This window comes from Pygoscelis adeliae, unplaced genomic scaffold, assembly GCF_000699105.1.
Source record: "Pygoscelis adeliae isolate BGI_AS28 unplaced genomic scaffold, ASM69910v1 Scaffold5, whole genome shotgun sequence".
Taxonomy (NCBI): domain Eukaryota; kingdom Metazoa; phylum Chordata; class Aves; order Sphenisciformes; family Spheniscidae; genus Pygoscelis; species Pygoscelis adeliae.
The window spans coordinates 262165-290037 of record NW_008824753.1 but is presented as its reverse complement, the minus strand read 5'-3'; the positions used below and the strand labels follow the sequence as shown (position 1 = coordinate 290037).

Genomic DNA, 27873 nt, shown 5'->3' with positions numbered 1-27873 from the left:
GGGTGAGTCACCATCCCTGGAAGTATTTAAAAGACGGGTAGATGAGGCGCTTAGGGACATGGTTTAGTGGGCATGGTGTTGTTGGGTTGATGGTTGGACTCGATGATCTTGGAGGTCTTTTCCAACCTTAATGATGCTATGATTCTATGAATGTGGTCCCTACTAACTGATCTTTTTTCAAGTATTTTTTCCTAGTTCTTTTTAAATTTTTGCTAAAATGACACAGCTCAGATCATGGCTATTTTGGATGAGGTTTGCGCATATCCTTCAGTTTTGCACCGCAGAGCTCTAGAGCCTCAATATGCTAAGGGTAGAAATGTGCTGCAGTTCCCCATTTACTACTCCATTTAACTTTCTAAAATCAGAGACACAAAGGGATTAAATTTTATACCGTCCTTTATTTGTTAAATTTTAATATACCATCCCATATTTGTTAAATTTCACGTGTCTGACTAGCGAAAGAAATGCAGCTTCTGCTACACTGAGGTAATACTCCTAGCATATGTCCCATGAGCTCTGCTAAAGTGTCCATCCATGTGGTGGGACACCATTGCAAATTCAGTCATCCTGTGTACTGACAGTCGGTAGTGGTGGTGTGGTGCAGTTGGATGTCTGCAAGGTCTTCAATAGTCTAATGGACATGAACTGCTGGCTTGAAGGTGTTTTCCAGAAGTGGCCACTCCTTCCTCCAAGATAGGCAGCAGCTGCACTGACAGGTTGTTTGCATGTGCTTATATGGAGCGCCACGGTCTCTGCATTAGCACACACACTTCTGCTTTTTCCATGTAGATTCTTGATTCATTTGATCCTGTTGATGTATATATGTATTCCATTTCCACCTCCTTTATGTGTCTAGCTGAAAGGAACAGTAATTTAAGTATGACTTACATTACAAGAACATTTGCTGGATAGTGTTCACATCACTACTATTAATACATTGATGTTGATTTTTCCATTGTATACTCTTACTCCATAGTTAGAGGGGGAAGCACATTCACACAAGAGTAACTGGATAGCAAGTGGGATTGAGAAAGCCCTTCTAGTTTAAATATGTGGAGACTGGGGCAGAAAAACCCTCCAAGTGAGTTAGTGTAACTACAAAACAACTGGTCGTACCTTCCACTTGTGTTCTGTTATCAGTGTATTTTTTAATACACGAGGAATTTTTTTTTATCTAAAAGAGGAAGTGTGGTGGGTAGATCCTGATCAGATACAGTACGAGAAGCCTCGATTAGATGCATTTTCCGTGTAGTAAAACCAATTAAAAACCCACTTAAAGACACCAACACCATTATCATGAACAATGAGACAATTTCTCCTGCAGTATTTTAAGTGTGTAGCTGTAACTTCAGAATAATTTTCTCCAACATGCATATATCCAGGGCTGTTTGGGATTATTTTGTTTACCATACTGTAAGATCAATTCTAAATGTATGCACTGAAGTCTGAATAATTTATTTTCTAGCCCATTAGAACAATTTGGAGGATCTAATTCTGTAGGCAGCTTTTTTGCCAAGAGAGCCCTTGCACACGTGTCTGTGTATCTCTTGGGGTGGGGAAGGAGAGACAGACTGAATCTATGCTTTTCAAGTAAGCCACCCGCTTTACTGCTTGACTCTGCTGTATAAATGCCTATGAGCAATTTGTCTTGAGCAGAATAAACTGCTCCTTCCACAGCCAATTGCAAAGTCCAGGGCTTGCAAAGAACCCACTTCTTGTGTCTTTGTATTCATGATTTTGCAACTCAGGCACAGACATACTAAACAGCCTGTTTGCGATTTACACTGAGGTCTGTCCTGGAACAGACACTTATCTCCTAAGTCTTAGGGCTATGACACTATCCCATCTGGTGTCCCACTGTTTTGGCCTTAGAATAAAAGATTTTACAAAAAAATGCAACATTTACTGGAAGAAAAAATGTTAGAGGAAGCTGCATTTTGTTTCAGATTTTGCCATGAGCTGCCTTGCTTGCAAGAGAGTGGATTATCAAGAACAATTAGGCAAATAATGTGTTAAATATTTCAGAAAGGAATTAAAAAAATGCTGTTGTCAGTAGCCTGACATCTTTGAGGGGGATTTGTTGTTTTTTTTTTTTTTTAAAAGTCAGCCGTGCACTCACCACATGGAGTCAATACGGACTCACATTTGGCTGCCAATAGATCAGGTTCAAGCTGTAGACTTCTTGCTAATCTTTTTGTTTTAATGTTTTGTCTTTTAACCATGAAGGCTTCACTGTTTGCATGGAAGCCCCCAAATTGTCATGAGTAGTCCTGTTAATGGTTTTGGGTTTGTTTAATTTCACATCTTGGCAAGTCCTGAAAGCTGTCAAGACTTATCATCTCATCACTCTGCTTCTGATTGTTTGGCACAAACAAGGACTGGGGGATGGGGATGGGGTAGGGAGAGAAAAAGTAGAGGAAAGAGAACATCATAAATAACTAAGTAAAATTATCCATAGCTTAACAGCTCCTTAGATACCAAGACGAAGAAATCAAAACAGACAGGCAGCATAGAACCAACTACAACAGTTTTCTCTTTGCTGTGATCCAGAATAAATAAACGTGGTCCCTCTGATCCCTGGATCTTAGACTGGGAATTACGCTGCTGTTCAGTTCAAAACTGGGGGGAGAGCGAGCTTTTTGAATGTTCAGGAACAGAAAATATTCTGCTATCATTGGAAAGGCTCCTGTGGCTGTCTTGGTGGGTCCTGGGTCCCTTAAGCATTTCCTTAACCAGGTGCTTGAGTGTTGTTATGGTCATTGGACAGAGACTTACAGGTGTGCTTCACTCCTTGGCAGGAAAGGGGGCTTTAAAGAGCAGTTTAGACTAGAGTTAAGGGCATCCTCTGTTTCCCAGGGCCCGGTGTGACAGCTTAGTGACTTTATTCAAGGACCGTGAGGGTACATTCTAGTGTGGGAAAAAGAACAGGGCTGAACTAAGGTGGAGCAACCCTCAGTAGCGTGTGCTGACATTTCCTAAGCAGCACTTTGTGAAATCCAATTTGAGCTGGATTGTTTAATGCTCAAAGGATCCCTTTGTGCGTTTCAGAGTTTGGTTAATCAAGCTAAGGAAGAGCTGTGCATTATCTCTTCAAGAATAGGAAGATAATGAGCTGCTAGAGAGCCTGATGTATATTAGAGTATCCCTGAATCAAGGGCAATGTAGTGAGATACTCCTGCTGACCAACTGACCTGAAATATTCAGCCCTGATCTAAATGGGTACAGCCACAGTTGCGGCATTTTGCATGAACCGTCTCCTGGTTTTGTGGTATTTTGTGCTGCTGGTGAATTCCCAGTTTCTACAGACAAGAATGACTTTGGAGGGAAAAGATGCTGGAAGCAAATGTCCTAAGGGCAACGATGTCTTAAGCATTATGCTTTGTACATCATAAAGAATTTAATCGGCGATGGAGGAGCAGGCAAGCAGGTCTTGCCTCTACCGAACACAACAGCGTCCTCAGTGAGACCCACCTCCCATAATAAAAATGATAGTTGTAGGTGTCAGTATCATTCAAAGCAGTGTAGCAACACAAGGAGCTTGAAAGATGATAAAATAAGCTGCCTGTCATTGGTGCTGTTGAATTGCTTCAGAACAAAGAACTGAAGATAACAGCTAAACATATTGCAATGTGATGCCTCTGCTGCTGCTGGGCATTTGGCTTTGTTAGGCTTAATTGGGCCATTTGTGTGGTCTCACTGTGCCTGCAGCTCTGAGGCTGATTTTGAGGCAGAATGTCCACCAGGATGTGGAGGCAGAAGCGCAGTTGTGCTTTCCATCCCTTTCCTGGGCCAGTTTAGTGCTATTCCTGACTGTATTTCAGTGCTCTCACCAGTTCGGTTTTAACTTGGGTGTCTGCCACCTCTCCTTCGATGCTGTTCTGTAGTCCAGTAGACCTTCAGAATTTTATTCCTGTTTTAGGGAATTTATTCCTAATTTTTTTTCCCATTTTTTTCCTTGGGCCATGTTGATAGCTTTTGTTTATATCCCCTCAGTTACCCTAAATGATTTTCTGTGGGTTACCTTCTTTAAGTATTCTTCCCCCTCCTCTCCCCTGGTTATTCTTCAATCATTTTAGACCATGTTAAAGATCATGGTCCATAAGTGGGCACAGAGGGGAGGCATTTCCAGGTCAGGGCATGGGCTGTCTCTCTGTGGTGCTTGTAGAGGGTATTTTGCTGAAAGGGTGAATATGGTGATATGGGATGCTGGTATGTGAAAAGGCTGCTGAATGAAATTATTTGAGTTCCTGTGTCCTGGAGTCTTGTCTCTCTCAGTGGAGACATGCAGGTTGATGCAGCTGAGGTACGTTACAATCAGGTATAGTTTGTCTCCTTAGTTCTGAACAAAACAGACTGGTTTGCAACTTGGGGTGAGGAGTCCTGCCCTGAGACATGGCCACCTTTATTGTCCCTTGTTGAGTGGGAATTCAGTGGCATGCAGAGGCAACCTTAGCAATTAATACTAAGAAATTGCTTTGGCTTTTGTGTTTCTCTTCTGTGTTTCATTTCTGAGGCTTAGCTCTGCCCCAGGATTAGCTCTCTCTTTTTCCTTCCCTGGTTCATGACCTGCCTTATGTTCATCCATTTTATGGATGAACTTTTAATTGATGTGCTCCTACATCTGGCTTACTACTCTATGAACACAATTTCTTTCCTAGCCTTTAATTGATTTGGATAATAAAGGGCAATTATAAAACTCAATAAAAATTCATTATTTTAAAGGGAAAGAAAGAAACCTAAGTGATGCTCTGCTGTGTGACTATATAATAATGCAAAAAACCCTTTGGTTTAATTCTATTTAATTGCTCAGCTTTACTCAAATTGTTACAATTCTGCAGGCTTTCTCGCAATTATAAGCAGCATGCTTATAAATGTTTGCGTTTTTTAAAATTTCCTTGTGTATATAATAATTGTAAATTTTATGGTTTTGTGGTGGCTGCTTGAGATCTGAATCTTTGGGAATTTCTCCTTTACTCAGGGTCTGCTTTTTGACTGAGAGGAAGAGACCTGATATTTGAAGTTGTGTCTTGGATTTAGGAAATCTGGGTCTTTTTCTTGAGTGTTACATCTTACTGATGAGTTCCCCCGCTATGATTTTTTTTTTTCTTTCTCCTTTGTCTGTTTTCCCTACTGAAAGTGCCATAGGGAGAGATCATTTCTTATTAGGTGTCACTGCTGGGTTTACCCCAGCAGAGCCATTCTACTGCTGCCATATTGATACGGATTAATACCTGGGGTTGCTTAGATACGATAACTGAGTTTCTTTTTTTCTCTCTATTTTACCAGTTGGGAGGTTGTGGAATCCTGGGAGTAGGCATCTGGCTGGCTGTTACCCAAGGGAACTTTGCCACCCTCTCCTCTTCTTTCCCGTCCCTGTCAGCTGCCAACCTACTGATCGTCACAGGGACATTTGTCATGATCATTGGCTTCGTGGGCTGCATAGGTGCCATCAAAGAAAACAAGTGCCTCCTGCTGAGTGTGAGTATTAAGCCGCTATGCCGTTGCAGTGTTTGTGGTCTTAAGGTGCTGGTGCTATTCCAATGCATGTGATGGTGTCCTTACTTCCTTACCGAAGTTGGCCACTTGACATGGATGAGACATGAGACATGTTTGAATCAGTCCTTGATAGCTCTAAGGAGCTGCTAGATCATTCCTGACCGTGCTTTTAACCTGTCCTTGAAGGATGAGACCTGCAAGAAGGGAAGGGTTACTGGTGGTGTGGGTTTCCTTGAACTCTTCAGAGAAGATGGAGGAGTTTGTGAAGACATCTTTTGCAGTGTACCCTTGAATTATTTTTTACGCAGCTTTGGTAGGTATCTACTCCAAATGTCTATCCTGGTGGGACTGATGATCTGAAGTCCTGGGCTGAAAGATCAATGTAGGCAGGAAACATTGTAAGGAGGTTGATTTTGGTTTAAATTGGTAATGAAGTCCTTCGGATTTGGCAATGCTGCTTTTGCCAGTCATTAGCTCTCAAAAGGCTGAGATGTCAGGAAGTAAAGGTGCCAGCACAAGGAGACTGCTGTGAAATCAAAGATTAATAATGTGCCAGCTGTCCATGATTTAACAGAGGCTTGAGCCACATCCCTAGTGTATTTTATCAAAATGTAATTTGATGCCACTCAAAGCTGGACTTTAGAAGTAGTGAGTGCATGCTGTAGTTGGTGTTAGTGTATATTTTGGGTCCTGTTTAGCTGAAGTCCAGGAAGTGAGGTGATCTTGCTGCTCAAGTCCAGGGCTTCATTGTGAGGTTCAGCAAACCGCAAAGTGAAGTGAGGCTGGAGTTTAATGTGGTGAGCTAGTGATTCCTTTGTAAAAGGCTGTTCCTCACTGTGCTTCACATATTCATTTTGCTCCCCTAGGAACTACAGAATGAGTTGAGGCACACAGCCCCCAAGAAAAATTCACCCTGTAAAAATCTTTAAGTGACTGTGAGATTCCAAGTCTCAATAGAGGACTCTTTCCAGACCCCTGCCTTAATCAGTTGTTTCTGCTGATTTTTAACCAGTAAAAGTCAGGACTAGTCAGTCTAGGCTAGTAAGGGCTATTTATGTGGCAGGTAGGTGGTTTGAAACTAAAATGAACAACATAAATTGAAATTAAGGCAATTTTGTGAGTGGAAATTTACATTAGGAAGGCTGAATTCAGAATCTGAGGCTGACAATTTTAACAGTCTTATAAATACCCATTTTGTGGAGGAAGTGTCTGGCCAGCCAGATATAACTACTGGATTACAGCTTCAATGCCAATGCAGCAGGAGTCCACAGGGTGCTGAGTCTAATGGTATAGCTTACATGTGCAAAAATAATCACCTGTTTTCTGCTTTTTTGATTAAAGTCCTAGCTCAGGTGTGACCAGCAATGAGTGGTGTTGTCTTATGTGTCAGGATCAGGTCAATCTTTAGTACTGGAAGAGCTTCAGCCTTTTATCTCGTATGGTTGTTGGCCCTCATCAGTCCTTTTGGCAACAGCAAAGTCTCCCTTGATCAGCTGTCATTGCTGCAGCTAGGGTGAATGTACTCAGCCAACCCTAGATGGGCATCCTTTTAGGGAGATGCAAATGTTTGGGGGTACTGCTCCTCCTAACACATACTGCACAATACTCAGAATCTAATGCCCTTCAATGCACAATCTAAGGACTAATCTAATGCCCTTCAGTGCATGATGTAAGGACTGTACTTGATGGATCAAGTTAAGTAACACAAAGTAATCCAAATTCATTTAGGAACTCTTTGCATGGAAGAATTGAGAAGCTTGATCTGATTTGGTACCAGCATTTCACTCTGTCTGCTTGTCCTTACCTTTGTGTACCGTAGCTATTCAGCGTGGTCTCTATTTTACTCAATTTTCTTCAAAATTGAGTTATGTTACAGTTGATTACAGCTACTTTAATTCTGAACAAGCCCAACTATAGAGGGTTGAAATACAGTTTCATTAGTCTACATTGAATTCGCTTTTTGTTTAGTCTAGAGTAACTTTCCACAATGTGCATCAGTGCTTACTTACCCTCATTAAATACCAGTGAGATTTTTGAGCTCTTGTGAGTTCTTCTGTTGAGTCTATCTGTTTGGAGGGGAAATGGATGGTGGTAGGAGTTTCTGTTTCTGGGAGCCAAGCCTTATTATGTAGGTTTGTCCTTAGTCTTCCTTTCCCCAGATATCTGGTTCTATTTGACTAGTGTTTGAAGTAGTACTTTTAAGTTCAGGGTTGGGGCTTTTGGTTTTGGCCAGCTCCCATTTTTCTAGGTAACGTAGGTAGCAGAAGAAATGCTTGAATGAAAGAACTTGCTGAATATCAAACCAAGGCTGCTTCTTAGGGTGTGTGGTTGCTACATCTCTTCATCCTTTTCTTATTTCACAGGTGTTCCCAACACTGTGTTCCGCCAAAATGAAAAGAATCTCTTCCCAAAATATCTCTGTTTTTTGTTAAACATCCCTGAGAATGCCCCTTCTCTACTGCTTTTTAAGAGGACTGTTTTGTTGCAGCTAGGACGTGATAGGATTTACCATGTAAGTTGTAAAGGGAAAGCTACTAAGAATTGGCAACTTTGTATATATGTATATGACACACACTGTGTTTAACAGTCACTGCAGGATCAAGTCCTTACATTCCTTTCTGTATCTCCCAGACCGTCACTTAACATCTGGCTTTGTTCCTGGTAGTAGCTAAGATTGCTTTTTGAACTGAATTCCTGTAATTTATGTCTCCAGAAGGTATTACCACAAATGTGACAGCAACTCATGGAATAAGTTGTCTTGCTCATGTGTGATGTCAGTACCGTATCTTCTTGTGCAGCATTTAGTTTAGCTAACTTTTCTTAACTTTTTCTTCCATTTGGAAATAGGAGCTTTGATAGTACACAGGCAGAGAGACTGAAGTCTGGCTGCACAAGTGTTTAAGATGGGCTGATGGAGGCTATTTGATTGTATGGGTAGTATATTCTGTTGCACTATTCACTGGATAATGTATTTTATTCTCTTAATTTGCCCTCACCTCCTGATATTTGGCCAGCCCCAGCACTAGACCAATAAAGAGGCAAATGCTAAGCAAGCTTAGGGAACTGGGATGGACAGGAGTTAGACAAGGTCTGCAGGCAGTTGAAACAGGTTTGTGGTGGGCTTAAAAGCAATGAAAAACTATTAATGTAGTACTAAAATGAAAGCAAGAAGTAAAAGGTAGGATGTTGTGTCACTTGCATGTTTACGTAGTCTGTATGCAATATTCTGATGAAGTGAGGCTTGGAATAGACAAAAAGAAAAGGAAGTGGACTAAACCAAGCTGGAGGAATACCCAGGGATGCTATTGTGGTGGGATGGCAGATACTCAAGTTATAACCTACATATATGAGATCAAACATTGCTCCACTGAGCAGAACATCACTGTGTATCTCTGAGTGAGTAGCAGGTTTCAATGACCTCCCCCTTTCCTCTGCTTGATACAGTGTGAGAGAAAGTCTGGGAGTTAAGTATGACCATAAACAGTAATAAAGATGATGTGAATGTCATCTAGTTTTCCAGATGCTCTGCCCGTACTGTATTCCTGTCACCTCCTGCTCTGAAATCATGCCCTTAAGATCTCCTTAGAGACACTTATGGCATCATAAGCATATGGATCACACGGACATGCCTGGTTTAACCGAGAAGAATTTGGACCTCCACTTGCTGTTATTTCCTGTAGTGCACCCCATCCTAATGATAGGTTGGCGGTACTCTTTAGACCTGCAAGGACTGGAAAGTCAAATTTCCCATGCAACAGGAGCACCGCTTGTTCTGCTTCCTAAAAGCAGAAGAAAGAGGAAAGGATGTTGGTGGAAAGTTGGCAGTTACAAGTTGGGGAAGGATGTAGCTGGGAGGATGTACTGCTGTTATTGGGATGGGTGGTTTGGAGGAAGACATTGAAAATATTGCAGGGAAACATTGCACAAAGGGACTGGGAGGGAGCAGGGCAGGAAGAACTACTAGCTCAACCCACCTGCGTTGGGAGCAGCAGAATTTTATGTGGTGTTGGACACAGCAGGATGTCTGCGTATGGTCTTGCCTTATGAATAATGTGATAAGGGATGAGATTTCCTAAGGAATCTGCTTGAGTGAATGAGAAATGACCAGTATCAAAGAGACATTTCGATCTATTTATATTTCATACACTAAGTTGCAGAGCAGATGAGTCTCTGATCCTGTATCTTTGTGTTCTCCACATATGACATTTGTATTGGGTTGTCAGAGCAAACCTGTAAGCTCTTTGGTATTAGGCTGCTGTGATGTTAGGTATAAATGATAATAACTGCTTACCTCTGGCATTTGCCAATGACTTTTGAAAGAAAGGAGGACAGACAAAGTGTTTTAAGTAGCAGAGGACAGATGGAGAAAGGAGGTCAAAAGCAGAAGTAAAGTTTAATTTGTAAATGAGATTTTTGCATAGCTGCATGCAATAGTCAGCAATGATCCATGTTAACTCTCTGAATAGAGTGTTTAGATAGCCTCAAGAAAGCTTCACAGCTTTACTGACTTGAAAGGACTTACCTGGTGTCCACCAACTAAGGAGCTGGCAGGTATTCTTTACTCAGTGGCAACGTATAGCCAGGACAATGCTTCATTAATCTCTTAAGAAACAGGCCCATTCCTATTTCTCTGCATTCAGAGGAATAGAATAATATGAAAATCTAAAATGGAGCATGAAAAAAAAATCTAAAAGGAAACCTCAACAATCCTATGCGTTCTGCAAAAATACGCAGATGGGGTGAGTTGTGCAGCTGTCATTCTAAGACCTCGGTGAACAATAAATGGATATTTACAATTATTCTTATTTGCTCCAGCTACAATGTGAAAGATAAACTTTTCCATCATTAGATTTCCCTAGAGAAATCAGAGCAACTAGCATTTCTTGAAATAAGTATACAACCTGGTGTATATAATCTCGCATCTGAATGTAGATGCAAATTGATGAGTGAAGCAGGCAAACAATGCTTCCCTGCTTCAGTAAGATTCTTTTGACATTTCTGCTATTCTTGTTGCTCAAGATTGTTTAACAGAGGTCCCTCTGCTACAAGCTCAGCTGTAATTTCAAAAAGGCAGCTTTATTCTGATGGGTTGGGTCACTGTCCTGAACAGGTGACAGAGGTAATAAGCTAAGAGTCTGACTTGAGAAAGTTAGTTTATGGACTTCCATTGGTTTTTTCATAGGTGTTTGATCCTGCGCTGCAGGATCATCTAGCTGTACTGCAAATCTCTATAGGCTGCCTTGAAACAAAATTAGGAGTCTGTTTTTGTTCCCTTCCCCTTTGCAAATGTGTTATAGTTCTAATGTCCATCAGAGCTGTTAGTCGTATCCATCATCTTCATGAATTTTAGCAAAATGTTTAGCTTGAGTGCTCTTAACCCCATTGCAATGCATGTGCTTTTCAGCTGAGGGCAGGTCCTTGCTGAAGATGAGGCACCAGCTTGCTGTACCACTCTAGCACGATCAGTTATGATTACTTGATCATAGTACTGACTTTAGGCAGGTTCTGTATGTACATATGCACATGCCATTGCTCTATGCTAAAGAAATTTATGCCTGATTAAGTACTTATTTCTCTTTCATGCTCAAATGTTCACCTAGCTGATCCTTAAGTGTCTGTGTAAACATTGTCTTTTAGGTTAATTGCTTAAGATCTATGTTTGAGGAGCTAAATTGCCTGAATTCTCTGCCTTTCATACATGTGTAGCAGAGATCTATATTTGTATGCTAGCACTGAAAAAGGTCATTATTCCATGGATAGTCCAGGTTAAAATTCTCAGCTCGAGACATTAAATCATGATGGATTGTTATTTATTATCTGTATTACAGTATCCCCTGCAGACAGCCCATGAGATCAGGATGCTCGTTCTGTATAAAACTCATGGTAAGAGGAGATCCCTGGCCAGTAGAGCTTACAATCTAAATAGATAAGACAAATGGAAAGTATTATTATCCTCATTAGACAGATGGGGAGCTGCAGCACAGTGAAACTAAGTGCCTTGCCATAGGTTGCACTGGGAGATTATGGGAGAGCTATGAAGCAAACCCAGATTGTCTAAATCTCAACTCAGTGCCTTTGTCATCTTTCCTTGATTACAGCAGAATATGTCTAGCTGTCCTGTGTGCTACAATGACTTTTAAGAAGTATTTAGTCCATGTTTCCATAATAGTAATGACAACTTTGATTTCTTTCATTATATGTATTATGTCCAAATGATAAATAAATATCCCAAAGCAAAATTAGTTCTCAATTTTTATCTTGTTGAAAGTGCCTAATTGGCACAATTAGCTGGTTTCCGTGAGCTCCACTGCAGGCTGTCCCAGCTGAGCCGATCAGCCTAATTGCAACATTACCTCCAGTTAAATGGGAAACGGGACATTCAGAGAAGCTGCCAGAAAGGGCATGTAAACATGGTCTAATGCAAATTTTTTGCAAATAGGAACTTACTCTTGGTCCAGGAAATCATAGTCACTGGTAAAAACCAGTATCAGGCCCTTTGTGAAGGAAGGATTTTTATGTCTATTTGGTTGTTACAGCACGCATGTATAGATACCATGTTTTCAGACACTTCCAACTTAAATAATAACCCATGTCCTGGGAGGAAATAAGATCCATAGGAGGTTCTATATTTCTCCCTCAGGTTTTGTGACACTTTTTTTTTTTCCCTCGAACAATTTGGTATGAAGAACATGCTTTTCTGCTCCTGGTTGGGATGTGCGACATGGCCAATAATCCAGTCAAAAGAGGTAGAGTATGAGTCTTGCTTGTGTAGACCTTAATGCCTAAAAAGGCCTTAAGTTGATGTGGGTGATCCTTCATCACGTATTGCCCTTACAGGAATATATTAGAAAGGTGAAAGGGCTTGAAGTAGACAAAATGCTGATTCCTCTCTGATTACCCAAAGCCAGCTGCCTTCTTATAAAGCACCAAGGTTGGGTATGTTACATCAGATCAAGGATTAGATAAGTAAGAAGACCGATTAGATATGCCCTCTTCTCCCTTATTCCTGATTTGTGGATAAACCTGATTTTTTTTTTTTTTTTTTTTTTTAGAAAAGCTGAAACAATTATTAATGAGAAGGGGAAAGAAAATCATCGTTAACAGACAGACCTATGTGTTCAGCTTAATTTAAACGAGAACGTCATGTTAATAAGCAAGGAGTTTGTCACAGTTGCTGGAATGAATAAGATCAGAATTAAACCTTGATATTAAGTCAGGATCAGCTGTGGAAAGAGCTGATACTATATACATATCCGAATGACTATCCAGGCATCAAAAGGCTCTTATTTATGGAATAGTCCAAGGGGAAAATGAGTGCCCATGATGTTTTGTACTGTGCTGTTGAGAGTTTTCTGAACTTCAGCCAGCTCATCTGTAAGTGAAATAACAATAAAGAAAATGAGGAAAAAGTTAATGAGTGGGAAGAAAAGGAGAATAAAAAACCCTACTGTTTTCAATAGTGTCACTGGATCCAGTCAGAGAGCTGACAGCTGAAACTCCATTGGTGACAGGGAATTATTTCAAAGCAACTTAAATGGGAAAAAATAGCCCGTGAATTACTTCATCTCAGTAATGTAATGCTACAGACCAAACAGTAGATTCTCATTCCAGCTTAGCACATGAGCTTGTGTTCTTTTAGCAATCCGAGTAGCAAAATCAGGGAAATTGTGGCTGTAGCCACAGCAGCAAGCACGTGATCAAAGACCAGGAAGATACTGTACACACAGCCTGAGAGCATTATACATCATGTGTAACACTTCTCTGTGTAGTGCTGTGTTGCACGTGAAAGCCCTAACTTGCTGCCTGTTTGGACTGTAAGTACTGAGCACCAAACTCCCCTAGTTTTGTTGCCTCTCCTTTATAATTAAGAATCTGCTCCTCATTGCCTTTCAGGTTTTTTTAGCTCCTTATGCTTGGCTGATACTGAAACTCAGGAGTGGATGGGACCTGTCTGAGTCCTCCTCTTTCTCCCTTCTTTTCTTCAGCTCTGGTAGCAGTTAATCAAAGAACCTGGGAACAGGGGAGAGAAAGAATAAAGCTGTTTTCCTTCTCTCCTGTTTTTAGACTTGAGCCTAGGCTCAATGTGTAGGAAGGGCTTACCTCATAGGGTAGTATTTGTTTTTCTAATATAGACTGATGCAATACCACTAGTGCCTGATACGCGTTGAATCATAGAATATCTCAAGTTGGAAGGGATCCATAAGGATCATCGAGTCCAACTCCCTGCTCCTCACAGGACTACCTAAAACTAAACTCGTCGTCCAGATGCTCCTTGAACTCTAACAGGCTTGGTGCTGTGACCACTTCCCTGGGGAGCCTGTTCCAGTGGTCGACCACCCTCTCAGTGAAGAATCTTTTCCTAATGTCCCCATTCCTTTTAGTTTGCCAAGATGCTGCTTTATGGCAGTCAAACAGTGTGACAGTGCCATGTGCAGGAGTCAGTGGAGCTATACTAATTTATATCAAGGCTCAGATGTCTACTACTGTCTGTAAGGATTTGAGATTGGTCACAGATACCTCACTGCACATCAAATTACCAGGACAATTAAGTAATCCAATGAACCTCACAGTGGAAGAGCAGAGCGTAAGACTACATGGTGGTCAGGAAAACACTTTCAAGGAAGCCTGTTTTCTGCGAGAGCTTGCAGTCTCCGGACAGACGTGTTCATTATATGATCTATAAGACTGACTTCTGCTGATTTTAATGGACTTTTGCTCCAGACCTTGGGTCACCTGAAAGATCTGGTAGACAACAGAATTACTCCCATTTCGAAAGTAAAAGGACAGGTAACCTGTGTGCTCCTTGCCAGCCCAGACATTCATGTCACTTTTGAGCATAACATATGATTTTTTTTTCGTAACAATAAAATTATCTCCTCAGATAGAAAGCCATAGGCTTACCAAAGCAGCATGTGTGCTTATATTCCCAATCATTCATTTGCTATTTTAGCCACCTTAACACTGCTTCTTAAATGAAAGAGCAACATTGGCTTTTTTCTTTAAGGATTAGAATTACCTGAACCTCAGAAAAATCTAACTCTGGAGGTAAAGAAATGGAGGCTAGTTTGTGTAAATCAGTGATGCCTACACAAGGTGTAGCCAGAGCTTAGTTGATGCTATAGACATTTCCATTCCCCAGTGGGAGAATATTACTAGCTAAAAGGCAGAATTAGGTAAACCAAACTAACTTGCTGTTCATTTTTTAAGCTACTGCGAGACTGACCCATGTGCATCTGATGCAGGAGCCTCTGTGTAGCATATTTGGGAACAGCAAACTGGGAAGAAAACCAGCAGTAGAATTTAAATACAGACAAAATACTCTACCTTGTCATTTTTTCTCCTCTTGACCATCTGCTGCTCACCATTTCCTTCACTTACACGTGCAATACAGTTTCTAGATGCTGTTATGAGACTCCTAGAAATAAGAGAAATTTTCTATTGTTATAATTAGCAGGTGAGGTCCCATTGCAAGCTCAGCTCAGGGTTTGCAAAATAAGTGTAAAGGGAGAACTGCAGAATTTCGGAGTAATTTTTTTCCCCTTCAGCTCATCCTAAGTCAGCTGAGCAGCGTGGTCATGTCATTTGCCCTTATCATCTTGGGGGAATTTCTGTCAGTTTGCCCAGCACTTGGGGTCAGCCAGATGTTCAGTGTGAACATGAGTGTGAAGCCAGCCCTGCCGACTCACTGGCTTCCCAAGCAGGGTGTGCAGGGACCACTCACTGCTGCTCTCCTCCTCTCGGGGCACTGAGCTGTCCGACCGTGTTTCATGCTGGAGCTCCAGATGACAAGAAATATCCTGGGGATGGTAGATTCAGGGAAGAAGCTCCATTTACTAAGTAATGGAGGTAACAGGTGGTGTTAAAGTCTGAGTAAAACGTGTAAGTTTAGACACTAATTAACTTTGCATGTCTGTCTTTGCCATAGATGGAGAATACTGGATTAACCCCAAGCCAGAGCCTTTTAGTTGTATTTGCTATTTCCATTAGCTATGTTAGATGGACTCAAGCAACTGCTTTGCTATTAATGGAGTGATGCAGGGACTTGTAAGAGCTAGTCTAACGTTTTAGTTCTTCTTCAGCCATATCATACTTCACAAGTAGGATGAGTTTCTGTCTTGACTAGGATAAAGATTGACACCAGATCATGTCACACCTTTGCATTATGTTTGCAGAAGAGCTGAAGCAATGCTTAAAGACAGTCAAAGGCCAGTGAGACCTTTATTTGTGCTAAGGAATAATAATCTGCGATCTGTTAAATGGGCCTTTACCCACCTACTGTTGTAATGTGAGAGTGATACCTGGCTAATATTTGATGATACTTCATTGATTTTGAGTCAGTTTTTGGAGAAGATGGAAAATGACTAGAAACTGCCAGTTAAAATCCTATGACATATAGTATGGGAATGTCAAGTCTCTCAACTCTTACTTACTAATGCAGTAAGACTGAATGATTCCAACTGAAAGCAGTAATGAGACTAAAATGAAACACTGTTAATGTGTTAAAACTGCATATGTTGTATATCTTCCCAGAAATAATTACTGCAGCTTTCTTTGAGCCTTATTGATCAGCAGGAGTTTTTGCACATTTATAAAAAATATGGTCCAAACATAAACAGAGCTGTACTATATATCCAGCAGGCATAAAGCATGCATGACTTTGTCGCAATCACAATGAATTAACTATTAAGGCTTTTAGAGAATAATAGCTGATGAACCAAATTTAGATACATGCCATTTTCATAATGGAGTTTCTGTTCATAAGTTTGCTCATATACATTACTGCCTTTTTACAGTTTATGGGCAAACTTATCATTTTTATGCTGAACAAAAAAAGATCAGGAGGCTAAAGAGATTTACTTCCAAGGAAGTATTAAAAGAACTAAATATGCACAGCATGGCAGAGGGCGGGCTCAGATGGGATATAAGTCTACAAATATTTGAGGAGTCTAAATACTATGGGCAGAAAGGAAGCATGCATGGTGCTACAAAGGGTGGTAAGTAGGAGCAACGGTATGGAACTAACAAAAGGAGAATTCAGACCGAGTGTCAGCAAAACTTTGGTACTGAGATGTAGAATCAGAATCCAGTGTGATGGAAATTGATGGAAGCAAGCTGCCCTTTCCCTTTTGTTGTGAAGTTCATGTGGTAGATCAATACACTGGGATTTTATTGACTGTAATCCCAGTTATTGTTACTGTCTGGACAGTGTCCTGTCATTTCTCATTCGTTGCTCTGTCTCTTTCTGTACAAGTCTTCCAGGCTGCAGAAGAAGTAATTTCTAAGATGCAAGTACAAGTCCCATTGCACTTTTTCTTCTGTCCTCCTCTCCTTGCTCAGTTCCTTGGAAAAGAAAATCAAAGAAAATTTTAAAAAACTAAGTGAGCCTTTCATAATGTTCCTATTCCCTATTAATATATCAGATCAAAATGCCTTTGGGGAATTATGTGAAATCAAACTTCTTGTGAGAACTAGTGATACATTAAACACTTTTCCTTTCAAAAGTGGAAGAAAGTTTCATTTATTTTTTCTTTTTTGAGTGCTGATAAAATCTGTGCCATATCAGTTTTTATTCTGTGGAAGTCATGTACCAGTATGCAATAAAAAAGCTGTTCTGCGAAACCTTTATCATGCTTGGGGATGATCTTCGTATTGCTGTGCTTAGAAAGCCAGAGCCAACATTGGCAAGCATTGGTACCTGAAAGCAGGTACAGGACCCCTATAAAGAGCGGGTTGTTCTCCAGTACCTGGAGTTCTGTTTTCCAGTACCTCAGTGGGAATTCTTACATTGATTTTGCCTTTTCATAGGTGGCTTGATTTTTTCTGAAGTGTGGAATATAGAGTAAATTTGGCAATAGTTTATAGCATTCAGGACCTCTGACAGTGTTACCCCTTTTGATGCTCAACTTTATGCATCTAAGTTTGTTGATGCAACTGTTTTAATTTGGTTAGGCATGGAGATGCTACACTTGTGCAGGGAAGACATAAGATTTTGACAATGCCAACCATAGTAATGAGGCAGCTCCACTCAGTCTGGCAGATATTATTTCAATATAAATAATATAATTTATGATAAGAGAATAGGAAAATTACAAAGCATATTAAATTCAAGAAAAGTTCTTCATTTTCAGGCAGCTTGGTAAAGCGTGGCTGCTATAAAATCCATTAAGTTATTCTGACTTTAATGGAGCTCTGTGAATTTGTAGGTAAAGGTTTGACTTTATTTATTCAAAAAAGAGAGATACTGTTTACACCTTCAGTATTAAATATAAGATGCTATCCCTGCAGAGAAGGTTATGTGCAGAATGTGATGTAATTTTTGATAGTATTTCTGTTCATATCAAATTATAATCTAAAAATCAATTAAAAAAAATTCTTTTTGGCAGATAGTTTAGGCCTAAAGCACAGTAACACAATCTGATAATCCTTTTAACTCAAAAATAAAGGACCTTCTCCTTTTGATCAGAACAAGCAGAGATCTTTCAAATGTGTGGAGAGCCTGCACTTTAATATGTGCCTTTGTTTTAAATCAGAATAAAAAGATAAATGTAATAATTGGGTAGTTGTGGGCCATACCAAGCCCCACATTCCCTTACCTTTCTTGACACTGAGGAAGAATAACACCTTCTTCCAGAATAAGATAAGGCTACATCTGGAGTACTTGCCCAATTTGGGGCTCCCCAGTAGAAGAGACACATATATACCAGAGGGGAAGGGGTCCAGTGGAGGGCCACCATGTTGATTATGGGTTTGTTCTGTCTTAAGAAATTCAAGCAAGGAGGAGATTTTATTCCTCTCTTCAACTACCTTACGGTAGAGTCTAAAGAAAATACAGCTTTTGGAAGGATTCACAGGGATCGGACAAGAGGTAACAGACACAAGTTACAACAAGGGAAATTCCCATTAGGGATGCGGAATATTTTTATTATTATGAAGATTGTCAAATATTGGAAAAAGGTGTCCCATGAGGCTGTGGATGGCTGTCCATCTTCATCCTTGGAGATGCTCAGAATACTGAAATTAAAGCTGATCAGTAAGGACTTGGTAGCCAGCCTAACTAAAAGGCAAAAAGCTTCACTGTATCAAACTCGCAGTTGATGTTACAGAGGAAAGATTGCCTGTGAATCTCCTATTTTTCTTCTCTTGATCCTGGGAGCTGCTGCAGGCCAAGAGCAGTTAGCTTGCTGGAGCACTTTCACAGGAGCAACCTACCTGCTCTCGTATTTTACCTTATATTGTCTCTGTCAGAAAAGCAGCTAACTGTCCCCCTTGCAGACAGACTAACAGTGTAGGTACTACGTGATGGAACACAGCACAGGCTGACTGTTGAAGTTATTTGTCCAGTTTCTTAGGTAGGTTATGCTAATTTGTAGGCTGTTTGGTCTAAACAAATTATTTGCTAAGCCATTAACTTTAAAACTGTTTTGGAATGCGTCACTATTCCAAAGAGACTGCCGGCTTTTGGGTCTTCCTACTATTTTCTTGCTGTTTGTTGAAGAGGATTTGAATAATATTTTGCAAGAAACTTCTGTCTCCTGTCATTAAGCTGAGAAGAGGTCTGGCACACTGAGATCTTACTGTCTCCTCCTGAGACAGATTCCCATCAAACTAAAAGCATTACTTCAGGGATCAGTCTAAACACAGCATTCTCGATCTTGCCATCAGTTATATCATGTTTAGTCTCACAGCAAAATGTTAGGAGGCTAACAAGACGATCACAGATTGGTTTTCATTGTACTTGGTCACTTTTGTCTTTGGGAGACTGTGGGAAGGTCAGCTACTCCTGACATGGAGAGATGGGCAATTTGAGCAACATGATAGAACTATTGAGAAGATTTGGGAAGGAGAGGCAGTGGGGAAGCAAAAGACCCAATCCTGTGTGTATTAGTGTGTGATGCTCAATCATTATGCAAAGAGGCAAGTGTATATAACATCTGAGAAACCAGAGAATCTTGTTTGTTTGGGAAGAAAATATAATTAATGCGTTGCTCTGTGCCTTTCTGAGCTGTGATGGAAACGTGCTTTAAATGATGTACATAGGGAACAGTTCTTGATTCTCCCACTGATATTAAGAGGCTGGATGAACAGAACCGGAACTAGTGGGTCAGAAGCCTAGTACAGCTCCAATGGGGATGGAGTTGCAAGTTGGGGCCTTTTCTTCTCTAATAGATTTTTCTCTCTCTGACATCAGGAAGGTGATGCATAGCTATGAGGTAGGCTTGATACCAATTGCATACTTCCTTTACTCCTTTAATGGGAACCTGTGAGAAAGTCATGGGCTTTGTAGAATATGAAGGTAAGTGCTGAGAAACTGGCCTTAGTTTTCTTAAGGGTTGGAAATCAGCAGTGGTAGCTAGACAGAAAGGCATCACCTTACCCCTCCCTTCTCATCAAAACTTCTGTGGTGTTATTTCAGGTGTAATTTATGAAAAGTTGTGCAGTAGGTATCTCTCCAGTGAACCTCTATGAGGTTGCATCCCACTATTTGGCAAGTAGTGTGGTAAAAGCATCTCTCTGTACGAGGTCAGATTAATCTTTTTTTTATGGAGTTTTACATGAATGCTTTGCTTTGGGATTGTTGTTTATCCGTGCATAAATCTTTATTATACCAACAGCCTGCAGCCCCAGTGAAGCAAAGCAAAACTTATTTTTTTTATTCTCTGTATTTATCACCTCAGTGAGAGAATTCATTTGAAAAGGAGCTGTGAGAGTTTCCAGCAGGTGTGGTGGGGGTTTGGGTGCTGTGAGCTCTCATTGGGCTTATGCTTCTCCCTTTTAAATTTGAATGAGATATACCAATGGGGCATCATTCCCTTTTGGATGATACTGAGGATGGAACTGAAAGTGAACTTTTGTTGGAAGGTGCTGTGGGAATAGAGGAGCAGGTTATGCACGCGTCCATGCATCCGCTTTAGTCTGGTGGATCAGAAGATGTGCTGATGTATGCAGGCTATGCTTTGCAGCCAGCTCAGTCTGAAGCCTCGATTTTTACTTTCTGACATGTTGGTTTGGGTTGCAGCACATGTAAGTGCTTGTAGCTTTTACCAGGTAGTGAATTTGAAGCCTCCACCTTGAGGTTGACCTCACCTAATTTACCTTTGCAATAAAAGATACAGTGTGTGTCTCTATTGTCTGCACACAGTGGGATTACTAATACGTTAGTTATCTGTGATATAACAGTGTACTTTTGTCAATGAATGCAAATAGTAAGAAAGATAAAACTAGAGGTTTTATTTAAAAACAAAAATATTTTTGTATGGAGAAAAAGCATAATCCTACTTATCTAGGTTTTGACTTCCTGAACAGTGTACAGTAATTTTCGTTCACTGCATGACTTCCAAAATCTGCAGTGCGTGAAACCCAATTCCCACCAGTAATAGCTTGGAGGAACCTCTGGGCCTGTGTAGGTAAAGACTTAGACATGGTACATAACCATCACTGAGAGAACTTTTATTCTGACATTTCCTAAATTTTGAGTGCTTGACTTCACTATTTTAGCATCTTTTACAATGGCAATGTCATACCCATTTCTCTAGGATGAACTGAAGAAGGCAGGAGCACCATCATGGTCTCACCAGGAGATCCAACCCACAGGCTTCTGCTGCTGGACACAGCGGCATAGCTGGCAACAGCAGCTGCCTGCTCCGGTCCTAAGAGGGGGGCATTTAGCAGAGTTGTATGACTTGGTGTTGCAGGGGAAAACACTCTGGAGTCATGAAATTTTACTTAATTTATTGCCAATTAAGATAAACTTTTAATTACTGATTCTGGTATTGAGAAATAACGACAAACAATTACACGCTTGAGAAGACACCTCAACTTCCCTCCTCCCTCCCTTCCTCCCCCCTTGCCAGTCTCCCATCCACTCCCCGCACATTATACTCAGTCATGGGCATCAGTGTCGGGTGCTTTTCTTTCTCTGCCACTCCTTGTTTCTTGCTCTTTTTTTTCCACGGCTCCAGCGCGGGGTCCTCCATAGGCCACCATCCTCTCAAAGGCGTAGCTCCTCCTGGGTATCCACATGCAGAGGTGTCCCCTGCCGCTGCATAGGCCTTGCCTTTTTCTCTGGTGTCTCCTGCCCCGATTGGCTACTACCAATAGGTCCAGTTTCTCTAAAACCGGTAGCCAGACCGTATCCTAAACTAAACCATTCCCCATCTGCTGTTAAAAATGTTCTTCTTCAGGCTTCACTTTCTCCTGCAAAGTCATTCCCTGGCTTCGTCTGTACTGTCTCTGTGCTGGTGAGTGCAGAGAAGGGAGGAAAGCTTTCTTCAAAGCACAGGAAAAACAGGTCCCTGAATTTTACTTCGGTTCCTGGCTGTACCTACTGTTCCAGGTGATGTCCTGTGAAGTGGGACTGGAGGCCATCAGCTCTGAGGGGACAGCAGAAAGGCATTGCGCACATGTGTGAGTGCCACAGCAGCAGGGAAGATGCTCTGTGGGATGGTTTGCAAGTTGTCTGGACATGCATGAGCTGTGGGAAAGATGTGAATAGGCTTTTTGTGGTGGTGGACTTTGAAGGTTTTACCTGCTGAGCCCTCTCATCTCTACTGGATGTGTGAAATGCAGTTTTTTGAAGGCTAATAACTTTCCCACAAAAATCCACTCATAGTTGGGTAAGACAAAAGGCACGTGCCTGAAATGGAGCCACACTTTGTTTCAGGTCCCTGCTCTAAACACCCCGGAGCATGAGAGGATTTCAGATTAAGCCACCAGAAATTTAACCTGAGCAGAATAACACACTTTGCCCTGCTTCATTCTTAGAAGTAATTGAAGTGCTATTTTCGAAGTTCTTCCAAAAACTTTTATCCTTTAGACAGAAACAAGCTCAGAATATGTAAGCATAGACAATTAAGGTTTGGCAAAATTATAAGCTGATGAAATTGGGGTCCTGTGGTAGGAAATGCTGATCACTATTTGTAATGGGTAAGAGTATTTCCTTTGTGCTAGAAGTTGCCTAATGTAATCCAGGCTATGCCAGTGAATTTCACAGGGAGACAATGGTGTTCACATGCACATTTTGGAAAAGCCATGTTTTATGGATGAGCAAAAAAGTACCCCACAGCCAAATAAAATATAGCAAAGTGTCTGTGCATCTTTGCAGAGTGATGTGCTTTGTCCTGTTTCAATTAACGCTATGCAGCAGACTAAAATCCTAAATGTAAAAAATAAGCAAGCTGCACCAAGGCTGCTGCAAAGCCATACAGAAGGTCAGTGTTGGATGGTAATGATATGGAAATCAGCTTGGATCACGAGCGTGAATGAGTTCTGTGATTCAAAACTGGGCAGTAATAGGATTTGGTATTAGGGTCAGGCAGGTGTGAAGATACTAGTGATGAAGATTTGAAAATAAACTTTAAGACTTGCGGGGCAAAATGCAATGAGTTCTGTAGCCAGTGTAATTGTACTAGTGGAGAAAGGTATTTTCCCCTTCTTGACCTTTTGCCCTCCATTCAGTCACAGAAATCCATAGGTTCAAAGGTTTGGTTTTGACTTACCAAGGAGTGAAGAAGCTCTGATAAGGCTTTGTAGCTATTAAACTTTCATAGGTTTGCAGCCTTGTGGTTGAAGCTGAAGAGACAGTAACTGTTTTTTTCTCTTGGGGATAGGATTTCAATTAAGCCAGTGTTGCTCAGTATTAGAATTCCAGCCTTGCAGGCTGCTAAGTATATGGAGTTTGTGTTACAGGGAGCAGGACCTTTGCCTGAGCCTAAAAAGTTTCCAAAGTTGCTCTCTCTCCTTTACCCATCTTTGCAAAACTCAGTTTCATTTAATGCTCTGATAGCGCTTGTTCTAAAGTCCGTGCAACTGCTGTGTTGATGCTGCTGCAGACCTGTGCTGCAGACCTGTCCAGCATCTTAACAAAAAGCAGCGGATATGGTTTTTCAGAAGTGTTTGGCATTGCCAACAGTTCCTCTCGCTGAAATCAATCAGAGCTGAGGTCTTTAGAGAATCTAGCTGAAAACCCTGTGTTAAAAGTTTTTTACACACTCCTTTGAGCTTTTGACTACTGGGTTTTCGACAGTTCATGGTTTATGAGGAGAAAAAGAGATGGACTGACTTTGCTTTGATGTCTTCAGTACAAATCAGTCCCTTTCAGTTGAAACCCATGGGTGATTTGTGGAGCTATGCGAAACTGCTTGTAAAGCTAACTTGGTGTACAAGGTTTTTGGTGTGCCTTTCACTTCTCCCACAATTCCCCTTGAAAAGAGCTATGACTTAATGGTTTATGGACCAGGCTACCTTCTCTTGCAATGGGAAGTCTAAGCTGTGGATTTCACTGATATCTTGTTAATTGGAAAGATCTGGTGGGGAAAAAAAATAAAGAAAACCTAGCCTGGGAAGAGTCCTCAAGGGTTACTGTCAAATAGAGCACTGGCCTGCTGAGGGGACAGATCTTTGTGGGGTTTTATGCTGTTCTACTGAAATCAGTGATATGAATGAGCTATACATATGCCCAGATACTGTTGTGTTTCCTAACTAGTCCTTTGCCTGCTTTTTCAGTTGCTGCATGTCATGTGCCTTCTGTTCTGCTGTAACACAGCAGCTTTGCATCTTGCTGCCTGTATGACTCCCACTCTCCATTCTGCATGATCTGCTGAATGTACTTATTATGCATCCAGAAAAAGCTGAAATAGATGTTGATGGTTTTTGCTTTTTGTTTTTTCCCCTGTCCCTTCTTCTCTTGACAGTTTTTTATCATGCTGTTAATTATATTTCTGTTGGAGCTTGCTGTTGTGATTCTGTTCTTCGTCTACACCGACAAGGTAAGTCAGATTCTTCATTTTTCTCTCCCCTTCAGCAATTTTTTATGCCCCTTTTCCCTATAAATAAATCATGAAGCAGTTGGCTTGGTATGCATATCATGCTTCTGTCTTCCTTGAGACACCCCTCTCAGAAGGAGCTCTCTCAGAATGCATAAACAGCCTTGCAGGACTGGGCTCTCTTTCTTGCTCATGTGTACAACTCAAGGTCACAGATATTGCCAAGTGCATCTACCATTTAAAAAAACCCCAAACACCAAAAACCCCCACAAAAAAGCAAAGAAGCCAATGAGCCTTACTAGGAACATGTACGAAGAGACACCCATCAGAATTAATAGGGTTTTTAAAAAATATGTTTACAATTTAAGAGCCACGTTAATGTTGTTACAAAGGAGGTGTCCTTAGCACACAATTCATTATCTTTCCAAGTTGCTCCTTGCAGCACGTGTACTTAGATTCTAGTGGAAAGCCAAGGTAAACGTATAAAAGTTTAATAAACAAAGCTTTTGTTTGTAGTTTCAAATTTACTTATGTTTGACCTTTGTTCCTGTGCTTACTTGGTATTTCTGTTGTAAGGGCAAGATTGCCTATCTGAATTATCTTTATCCTTAAAATAATTTTTCTTTAAAAAACAAATCTTACATGAATAAACCCAAAACAAGGGCATAATTGTGCATAACCTGCCTATTCAATCAAAATTGTCAGACAAGCTCTCTTACAGCTGAAGACTAAGGGAGCTTGAAAATCACAAGGTAGATGCCAAAATTTTGCCATGAATTAACAGTCATCAGGTACGTGACCAATAAACAGCTTCTTCTGGAATGGAAAGAAAAAATAGCAGAAAATAAATAAAAATTAAAAATAACTACACAAAATATCAAAATAAAATTGAGATAACAGTAGACCTAGTATGTTCTCCAATAACCTGGATGAGGAGTGAATAAGATGTCAACATTACTTTCTAGAAAGGCTCCAAATTAATTGAACACTGTGAGTGAGTGTCAGGTGCACTTCTGAAGGACTGAAAAGAACTAGGTTGCCGGACGGCATGCTGTAGCTGGAACATGGAATTAACTTGCAAGGTAATTAAAGTGGAAGGGGCAATTTAAAATTACTTGTATGCATTATTGGATTCTGAATTACTTGTAACCTTTTCGGAGAAAGATCTACATGTCATACATGACAGCTTAATAGGTATCTACTTAATATGCAATGGGCCTCCAAAACCCAAATACAACACTTGGCGTATACTTAGAAAGGGAATCAGAAAATATTGTCATGTCATTGTATAAATTGATGGACTCATCTGACTGTGTATTTAATATTGAGTTTTGGGTACTTCATTTCAGTGAAGGGTAACAGAAACGATTAGAAGCACTAGAAAGGTGGGAGAGAGCAGTCATGAAACAGGATTATGGAGACTACCCTGATTCAGTTTGGGAAAGCAAAGAGATCCTCTGCTTAAGAGATCTTAAGAAGAGAAATGATAGCAGTTTCTAAAATAATGACATGCTAAAGACCTGTCCTGAACACAGAAGAAATACTTGAAAATATTAAGAAGTAGGTTTAAAAGATAAATGTTTCTTGTGCTCCACATCATTATCTTGTAGAATTTCCTGTTGTTGGCTGTTGTTGAGGCTGATAGTTCAATAAATGTGTAGGTATGGAGGAAAGAAAAAAAAAAAAAGAAACATTTTTGTTCATAAAGCAGTCAGCGCTGTTATGTTGACAAGTGTGTCACAGAAAATGTTGGTCCTCACTCTTCAGAGGTTAAAATAGTGAAAAAGTGTCAGGAAGTATTCCCTCCCTCCTTTAGCCCATTGGTTTGCAGTGGTTTTTATTTGTTCTTAATAAAGAGACCAGGCACTTCAACTGTCCTCTGAGTCACATACTGTAGGTTGATGCAGGAGGTACGCTACAGTTTTGTGTAAGATCAAAACAGAGTCTAGGATATGGGCTCCAGTTCAAGTGCAGTTTTACTGAATTAAGAAATTGCTGTAGTCTGTGTATTGTGGATGATCAAATTTGAGACTCTTAATGTTCCTGTATGACTTTAAATCCATGGTCTTATACTGAGGAAACCAATAGTTTGCCTCTGTGTTACACTTACAGTCCTGGCTACGAAATAAATAAAAGAGCAGCAGCCTAAAACTAGTATTTTCATACAGCATGCTTAGAATTTGTGTGTTGGCTTTCCTGTTGTGAAGAACAGTATTGCCACGCGTACTGGCATGGCGAAGTAGCCAACCCAGACAAGTCCACCACAGTAATTCAGTTAATGCAGTTCCTTGGAAAATCAGTGAAGGAACAATCTACGCTAACACTTGCATATCAGAAGAAGGTAACATTAATTTTGTGTGCAAAAGCAGAAAAGGACTCTGCAGATTAAGGCTTTGATGGCTTCTGTATCATTCATTTTATCTTTATATAAATATATAAAATCAGTTTTTTCAAGTACCTGGTAGCTTTCTGTTTATTAGGAGTGTATGTATATGTAAAATTCTTCCCAGGATAAAATGGGGGCCAATCATTATTTTCTGTTTCTGGCTTGAGAAGAGATTGAATAATGGATTCCCTGGCAGTTTTCACTTACTCCTACTTTGTCAAGTGGAAGGACTTTGGAGTGGATACTTTGTCCCTTGCTACAGAGTTTAATCAATACTCTCTGTGAAGCAGGGCAGTGTTTTTACCCTGTTTAGGTGGAGAGGCAGGAGCTGAGAGAGTTGCCCAAGACTCTGCAGGCAGCTGGGGCCTGTTCTAAATTTAGAGCTCTTAGTGTTTTGGCTGATGACAAGGGATTTGAGAGACTGAGCTGTGCCGATGGCAGGGCTGGGTATTGCAGCTGACTTAATAGCACTTGTCCAGTGAATTATGTCCATTTTGTTCCTTCTGCTGTAGAATGGGCACAGTAGCAAGCTGGTGCTTGCACTGCAATGTCAGTCACTGGGTGAGTGTGCATCCAGGTGCGTGTGGACACAACGCATGGGCTCTCGAGCTGTGAATCAGTCTCTCTGTATCCATTGCTGGGACTGTTGCTTTCGTAGCATGTTTATTATTAAAAAGCATCAAGACAAAAGTTCTTTACAGCCATTCACAGATAGGTTTTTGGCAGAGCACTTTTATTCTTTTGCTGTAGAAGAGCGTGCAGCTGTGGAGGTGGACAAGACAGGCTGCTGGGACTCCAGGCAGTCTAGACTGACCCGTTCTCATTCACCAGCTTGGGAGAAGCCCAAAAATTGCCTCTGCCTCTCATTCTAGTGACTTGGCAGCAGCCTTCCTGAGCTTTTAGGCAGCCAACTTGTTCCCATGCCCTAGAATGTCATCTTCCCTTTTCTTGATGGGGAAATGTTTGTCTTGATCTCATGAGATAAATGCTGCCCTGGACTTTACAACTCTTTCTCTGAATTGGCTATGCAGTCTGATGTTGTAAAGAGAGGGGGGCTTGGAGAAAGCTCAGGAATACATAGTATGGGAAGGAAAGGGTAATGCCTTGCTTCTTGGAGCTCCAGTGTGGATCTCTTTGGCAGGGCCTGAGTTAACACTTTGTTCACTATTTCTCCAACTGTCCTGGCTGGTTACATTGCGAAATATGAATCCCTTGAGTTCAGAAGTGAAA

The 27873-nt window shown here is 40.8% G+C and overlaps 1 protein-coding gene across 1 annotated transcript in view; it reads left to right on the top strand.

Annotated features, from left to right (window-relative positions):
- Positions 1-27873, top strand: part of TSPAN4 (tetraspanin 4) — a 217011-nt gene that overhangs the window by 138405 nt on the left and 50733 nt on the right. The window contains exons 2-3 of the mRNA XM_009323424.1: positions 5287-5478; positions 24186-24260. Of these exons, the coding sequence (XP_009321699.1) occupies positions 5287-5478; positions 24186-24260 (267 nt within the window). The remainder of the gene's footprint in view (positions 1-5286; positions 5479-24185; positions 24261-27873) is intronic.